Source organism: Sapajus apella, unplaced genomic scaffold, assembly GCF_009761245.1.
Source record: "Sapajus apella isolate SASKATOON/1434 unplaced genomic scaffold, GSC_monkey_1.0 scaffold14, whole genome shotgun sequence".
NCBI classification, from domain to species: Eukaryota; Metazoa; Chordata; class Mammalia; order Primates; family Cebidae; genus Sapajus; species Sapajus apella.
Window position 1 is genome coordinate 14,773,364 of NW_022436954.1, and position 8,665 is coordinate 14,782,028.

The 8,665-nt window shown below is 34.5% G+C and overlaps 1 protein-coding gene across 1 annotated transcript; it reads right to left on the reverse strand.

Moving 5' to 3' along the window:
* Window positions 1-692: 692 nt before the first annotated feature.
* Window positions 693-1,703, reverse strand: LOC116554462 (olfactory receptor 4A5-like). The gene is made up of 2 exons (XM_032282430.1): window positions 803-1,703; window positions 693-694 (listed from the first exon to the last, which is right to left on the reverse strand). Coding segments are annotated over exons 1-2 (903 nt in total).
* Window positions 1,704-8,665: the final 6,962 nt, after the last annotated feature.

An 8,665-nucleotide genomic window follows, 5' to 3' on the forward strand; every position in this document is an offset into this window, starting at 1 on the left:
GCTTATAGCAGTGTATCTTATAAGACAGATTTAAAAAGATACTTTGAAGATTGTTACATTTTCAGACAGAATTTACAAGAAACATTAAACAGCCAGAACTTGCTAGGTGCAAAGATAAAAATGATTTCCCTTTCTAGACTCTGCAAAGAGCTAAGAATGCTAAAAGTAAGAAGTCATCAAAATAAACGTCATTTCAAACTTGTGGATGTTAAGACACTATGAAAACACTTCAGAAAAATTTAAAGGTGTGTCTCATAAGTACTTTAAACTAGACAAACATAATTCTAAGATTCTTAAGAGTATTATCTGAATGCACATAGAGTTTCACCTCAACTCTGACGAGAGCCAGTTTCAAAAATATTTATGAATATGGTGCTTGTATATTCCACAAAGTCTTTAATTACACAGAAGGAAGCAGCATAGCCTTCCCGTCTGAACAGGAGCATCTATTTTAATTACTATTCCTCCCTTTCCCCATTCCATGCTGGGCATATGGAAGAAATACAGTCTCAATATATGTGTAATAGTGAAAAACATAATTTAAAATGTGCACAACAAAAGCTCCACTCAGGCAGCCCCATCCATTCTCAGTGAATACACAGGTTGAGATCTTGAACTTCAAACAGATGCCATGATGGGATGACTTCTTAATTGAGCTGGGAGCATCTCAATCCTGTCTTCCTATTTTGGGATCCTTGAATTACCCTGAGAAGTCTGAAAATTTCCCTTGGAAGACTTTGTCTACACACCTCCTTATCTACATGAGGAGGAATGCTTTATTCTAACTGTAGTTAACTTTTACACAAGAGTTTTTCTATAGCATTTCTCATCTCTGAATTTCTCAATGTGTATATAAAAGGATTCATCATGGGTGAGATAACTGTATAAAACACAGTTATAAATTTATCAATAGGAAAGTTTGAAACAGGTCTAACATATATGAAAATACAGGGAACAAAAAACAAGACAACTACGGCAATGTGTGAGCTGCAGGTAGACAGGGCTTTACGCCTCCCTTCCTGACTGTAAGTTTTAAGGGAGTTTAGGATGACTCCGTAGGAGATTAGTAGAAGGGTGAAGATGATCATACAGATTGCTCCACCATTGAAAACCACAGTGAGGCCTATAAAGTGGGTGTCAGTGCACGCCAGTTCTAGTAATGGGTACATGTCACAGTAAAAGTGGTCAATAACATTGGGGCCACAGAAAGGGAGACTGTACACAACACCAACTTGAAACACAGAATGAACAAAACCTCCAGTCATGGCCAGCACCAACATAAGGATGCAAACCTGTCGATTCATGATGGTCAAATAGTGCAGGGGCTTACAGATGGCCACATAGCGATCACAGGCCATCCCCACCAGGAGGCTGATCTCAGTACCACCAAAAAAATGGTCTATAAAGAGCTGGCCCATGCAAGCTGGGAAGGAAATAGTCTTTTTATCACGGGATAAGTCCACAATCAATGTGGGAGAAATTGTGGTGGAATATACAGCATCTACAAAGGAGAGACAGGCAAGGAAGAAGTACATTGGGGAGCCCAAGGAAGGACTGGCAATAATAGTCACCACAATGAGCAGGTTGCCCACCATTGTCACAATGTATGTGAGTAAAAATATGGCAAATAAAGCATGTTGCACATTAGGATCCTCAGAAAAGCCCAGGAGGACAAATTCTGTAATATTGCTCTTCTGTCTCATTTACTCTTCTTTCAGGCTTGTATCAGAGATGAGAGCTCAAGAGAACAGGACCTGTAATGAAACAGTGAACAGGAATATGATTATATCCATTATGTGACAGAGCTCATCTTCACTGTATCCTGAATAGAGATTTACACACAATAAACATAAGGTAAGTCTCTATTGAGTTTCTCATCCAAAGAGACCATCTTCCCTGATGATTCTGTTTCTCCTCATAGATTTTAGTTTTAGCCACAGGTAAAGGCTTCTACTTCTAAGTTTAGTAAGTATTCTATACAGAAGAAGTGTTAAAGTCCAAACACCCATTTATGCATTTCATAACCTCTTATTTAAAACTTTTTATGGCAGAGAAGTCAGCTATAATGAATAGGCAATGGGTTCTTAGTCTCAAGAAAATTACTCTCTGGTGGTGGTCATAAACTCGAAATAAATAAATTGACATAGATTTGGTCGTTTTTATTTGTTTTGGTGGTACCTTTATGATATTATCTGTGTAGGACCAAGAATAACATCTTCTGAAATATTTCACTCAGTACTCTGGCCTTCTACTGTGAGACCTTCATTCTTTCATGCCTGGAAGGATATTCAGTCTTCATTAGTCTTTCATTAAATGAATACAGGACTCTGAACTGTATAAATAATGTAATAAATAATATCATTGTATAAATATAAATAATATAAATAATATCAATGTATAAATATCATTGTATAAATATAAATAATATCAATGTATAAATATCATTGTATAAATATCAATAATATCAATGTATAAATATCATTGTATAAATATCAATAATATCAATGTATAAATATCATTGTATAAATATCAATAATACCAATGTATAAATAATGTAATAAATAATATGAAAAAACAATGTAATAAATAATATGATTACATTGCTCCCTGTAGCAATTACTTGGTCTGATTCCCTGTCCACCTTAAGAGCTATGATTCTCTCCATTTTATCCTTTTCTATATTCCAATTTTTGCAACAATTACATACAATATTCTAATTTTCAGCAATTAATTTGAACTCAAGTGAACTAACTCATGACTATCACCAACTACCAAATGTGCCATGAGTATTTTTTTCTGAATTCTTGGGATAAGCTAGGGGGTGAGAGAGGAGAAAATAGACACTGTAGAAAGAGGTACAGAACAGTGGGACATAGTTTGTTTATAACACTATTTAGATACCAAGAGCACTCAAAAATAGAATCTTAGTTATCAGATTCCAAAAAGAATTAAATTCTAAGAAAAATTCCAAGTTTAGTGTAAAAAGGCATGGATTTCAGTCATTTTCTGAATACATTTACAAATCTGTCTCAGTTTGCTCACTGGAAAATAATGGGATTAAATCTAAGAAATTCAGAATCCTTTCTCAGCAACTGTCTGCAGAATTAACAGTGTGCCTCTCCTTTATGGTATTCTGCCGACTATTTTTTTCATTTTTTATAAATTTAGAATTAAATAAACATTTCCAAGCTCATGACTCTTACATGAAAAATGGTAGTCAGTGGGACATGGGGGTTTCATGACTACAGTGAGTACTGACTATAAGGTTCTCACACAGTACTTACCTATGTAAGATCCAAGACATCCTTAGAGAGAAAGTGTAGTATGTGGTGAATAATGTGGACACTGGATCCACACTGCTTCAGCTACAACCTCAGCTTCTCTACTTTCTTTGAGATTTCTGGCCACTTACTAAACATCTCTGTCCCTTACTATCATCATTTTTAGAATAGGTATCCCAATAGTCCTTACCCCTTAGAGTTGTTATTTTATTAAAACTAAGTTAAGTACTTAGAATGCTGGCTGGCACCTGGGAAGGGCTCAATATATGATAGCCATTATTAGTATTCTTGATTGTCACTGTGAACATAGAATCAGAACAAATCATGCAGAGCTTTGTCAATTTGAAAATATTTATAGACATACTCCAGGAAAATAAAAAAGGATAAGATACCTATAATTCAGGAAAGCCTTTTGGGGGCACAAAATAAAATTGTATGCCTTAGTAAATAATGATCTAATTATATGGGTAGTAATTTTACATGTGATGAAATGTATCTTGATGAGAAGCAACCAGAATTATGGTGAAAAAGTTGGACCTACCATCAGGGATAGCTCAAGAAATGAAAATAAGGATAAAATCAAAAACAGACAAGTTGTAGTTAATAACTGAGTATTCACAAGATTGAGATAATTAAGTGAGGCCAGTATTCTTTTAAAATCTTCTTCAGAGAGATTCCTTTTAGCAAAGAAATACTGGAAGTGCAACCTCCTGTGAGTTCCTGGGGTGACTCAGGAGGCTTTTTAGGATGGCCATAACAAACGCAGACAGGATCTTGTTAAAAAAAAAATGATAAAAGAAAAATTAAAAGAAAAACAAACACATTGCTTCTTAAAGTCTCTAGATCTGGCAGCTAAGGAAAAACTTAAATTACAGAGAACAATGAGACGTAGAGATACAAACCCAAACTTTCTGATTACTCACTGCTTAGGAAAACTGCAGAAATACTAAACCTCAAATGTAGACAGGATGATTTCATTTACATAACTCTAGCAGTGGAATAGGACGTGTGCAGAGAGAGTTTGAGCTGTCTCTAAAAGCCAGCTGTGATGAACCTTCCACATGTCCCATTCACATTACCGCTTCCAGCTGATTCGAGTTCTGTCAATGTTGAAGCCATGGATTGATAGAGACACACCTGCCAAAGAACACAAGGGAATAGTGTAGTCTATAGCCAATTCTGTTATTTTTTCACACCTTACTTGCTACAAGATTTACTGCCTTTTCCCTCTTCCATCATCAAAACCAGATTTCAACAGAATAATTCTTTCAGCAATTTAAATGTTCACTGTTTAAAAATTTGGTATGTAAACTATCCTCTATAATTTAAGTAATTAAATATAAAATACTTTCGAAACTGAAAGATAGCATTACTAGGCTTTCAATGTAAAATGCTAAGTTAACATATTTCTAGAAAAAAATAATTTAACATAATTTTCTAAGAACATGACATTTTCTAAAGATAAAATCCCATAAAAAAAAACCTCTACAATATTATATTTCACCATCACAATTTTATAAATCTATTTAAATGACAGTAGACTAGGTACATTCCTGAGCACATATATTTCTAGTAGGTTTGCTGGGATTATTTTTAGATTTATAAGCAAAAACCTTTATTATGCTTCCAGAACATAACAGGCATTGGTTCCTTCACATTCTAACACACTTGACATGATCTACAATTTTAAACTCTATAATCAAATATATCTCAAAGTGATTGTTTACCTTTATTAATAAATCATATAAAATATAACATCCCTTAAACAAATATTATGATTATAAATCAATTGGTTTATTATATGTGTAATATGGAATGTGTTTTTCTTCTTATTTGGCAAATAGAAAAGGAAAAAAATAGGCTTTATATTAAAACCAAATATATGTTGTGTATACTGAAAGATTTTCATGTTTGCTAGCTCAACTTTCCCAATTAGAATTCGTTCAACAAAATCATATGGTATTTAAGACATTAGCTACATTTCAACATGTCACAGGAATTTTCAATGAATGTTGCTCGTCAGTGGGTTTTAAATATTCACATCATGGTCCAGAAAAGCAATGTTTCTTTCACTAAATGTTCATGTAGATACCTTAGTCATGTATGTGTGATCATAAAACACATGGAAACGGGTAGCTGATCCATGGATATAGAAATTGTTCCTAGAGGCTACACTTTCCTCAGTTCCACACAGCCTTGTCATTATCTCAGTCATTAGAGAAGTATGGCACTATCCAAAGCAGATAACCAAAATATAAAGATGCTTAAACATAATGTAGAAATGTACTTAAATGTTCTTCCCTGCTGGAAGATTTCTTCATAGAAAAACAAAGACACTACTTTTGCATGACTGTGTAAAAATTGACCTGATTAGTGGAAATGAACCTGGACAAGTCCCTTATTTGTGACACAAGTAAACAAAAATGTACCAACATTGAAATTTGTTACATGAAAATTTCCTCAATTATGGTAGAGCAACCGTAAGTACTTTAGTGTGATTGAAGATTTATGATAACCTTCATGTGCCCAGCTATTACACTTTGTACCTAATAAAAACAATGCTGAAATTTAACTTCATGGAAAAACCAATGACAGAGTTTACTCACAGTCAGAAGCCAACCTCTTCAATCTTTCAGTCATTCAACTATCATAAAAAAGTATACACCTAAGTCCACTTCTTTCCTTATTAAAAATATGTCCCCATATTTTTATCTATATCTATCCCCCATCCCAGTAAATTGAGAACTTTCATAACTGTTTACAAGAAATGAAGGATATGACATAAAACATCACGCCTAGAGGACTCGATACCAACTGAACACATACTCTACCTTGGGCAGAAATTTAATTCTTCAGATATCTCTTGGGTTACTCTATCAGAAAAATACTTATCTCATTTATGTGTAGACACAATCTACGACTTTTAAATCATCAGTATTTTAAATGAAAGACACTGTAGGTTCATTATAGATTAGTTAATTAGAATATTTGGAATAAATTCAAATGAGGTAATCTCTCTGAAACACTTTTTTTCCCTTAAAATCTCTAGAGGAAAAAGACTTGTGTCTCACCAAGGAAGAGTAGCTAAATGCCAAGTAATGTGAAAAGCTACAATGTGAAAAGAAAAATTCTAAAGTAAATTGAACAATAAATTATGAGTGTCACATTATGAAATACTGAGGTAAGGCAAGTAATATTTAAGCCAGGACGAAGGGGAACCAGCCCCAAGTTCTCGTCTCTAAGCATACTCCCGGAGGAGGGCCTGACCCTTCCTGCTAGAAAGCCCAACAACCCAAGAAGCCCTGAGGCTCACAGGCACAGAGACTAAGAAAAGAAATTGAATTCTGATTCTTGGAATGATAGGTAATCAAAGGTCTGCAATCTTATGTTAAAATAAAGGCTTTCGATCAAGGCTCAAATCTATATCAGATATAACCATAATGATTAGTAGTCTATAATTCAATCCTTTAATTTTATTCCAATATCAATACAGTAACTTTTTCTGCAATAAAGAATTTTTATTTTGCCAACAAGGGAGCAGTGCTTAAGGTATTCCCATTGTTATTTTCATTGCTTTGATTACCAGTGGCTTCACTGAAAACCTTCATCTCATCATATGTTTAGTTAAATATTGGATCTACTGTGTCATAAGAGCCTTAGATAGGGTCCCATAAATACCAATTGGAATCAGCTAAGGTCTTATTAATTAATGTGCTCCACTAAAAGTTAATTATTTTCAACTTACCTAATAAATGGATTAAATTTATCTATCACAAATGTAATATGTATCATTTCAAAAATTTGAAATGCATATCTATAAGCACTGTGCTCCCTTACTGTTAAGTGGTAAAAGATGCACAAACATATTTTTAATTCTGATGAACTATCACATATGATCAAAGATACTGTGGATTAAATTATGATTAAATATTATTAAATTAGTTCTCCAAGATGGAGAACTAATATAAAAATTAGCCGCAAAGTTCAGGTAACCCACAAAAGGAAGTCCATCAGATTAACAGTGGATCTCTCAGCAGAAACCCTACAAGCCAGAAGAGAGTGAGGGCCAATATTCAACATTCTTAAAGAAGAGAATTTTCAACCCAGAATTAAATATTCAGCCAAGCTAAGCTTTACAAGCAAAGGAGAAATAAAATCCTTTACAAACAAGAAAATGCTGAGAGATTTTGTCACCACCAGGCCTGCCTTACAAGAACTCCTGAAGGAGGCATGAAACATGGACAGAAACAACCAGTACCAGGCATTGCAAAAACATACCAAATTGTAAAGACCATCGACACTATGAAGAAACTGTATCAACTAACAGGCAAAATAACCAGCTAGCATTATAATGACAGGATCAAATTCAAATATAACAATATTAACCTTAAAAGTAAATGAGTTAAATGACCCAATTACAAGGCACAGACTGACAAACTGGGTAAAGAGTCAAGACCCATTGGTGTGCTGTGTTCAGGAGACCCATCTCACATGCAAAGATACACATAGGCTCAAAATAAAGGGATGGAGTAATATTTACCAAGTGATATTTACCAAGCAAAAAAAAGCAGAGTTTGCAATCCTGGTCTCTGATAAAACAGACTTTAAACCAACAAAGATCAAAAGAGACAAAGGAAGGCATTACATAATGGTAAAAAGATCAATGCAACAAAAAGAGCTAACTATCCTAAATATATATGCATCCAATACAGGAGCACCCATATATATAAAGCAAGTTCTTAGAGACCTGCAAAGAGACTTAGACTCCCACACAATATTAGTGGGAGACTTGAACACCCCACTGTAAAGATTAGACAGATCAAAGAGACAGAAAATTAACAAGTATATTCAGGACTTGAACACAGCTCTGGACCAAGCAAACCTAATAGACATCTACAGAACTCTCCACCCCAAATCAACAAAATATACATCCTTCTCAGCACCGCATTGCACCTATTCTAAAAATGACCACATAATTGTAAGCAAAACACTCCTTAACAAATGCAAAATAATGGAAATTGTAACAAACCATCTCCTAGACAACAGTGAAATCAAATTAGAGCTCAGAATTAAGAAACGCACTCAAAACTGCACAACTACATGGAAACTGCACAACTACACAGAAACTACACAACCTGCTCCTGAATGACTACTCAGTAAATAATTCTCACTTACAGTCTAGTGACACCTGGACCTAAATACTGATCTAGATGAAAAAAGGGACTTCTCTGGGAAGGGTCATGAGACCTTTGGTGACTGGCTTTCTGCAGCTTCTAGAGATATTGAAAGGGCTAGCATCTGAAGGTTGTCTACTAACAGCAGGCCCAGCAACTGAAAAAATATATCCTTCTTTCCTAAAGGGAGGGTGAGGAAGTACATTCTCA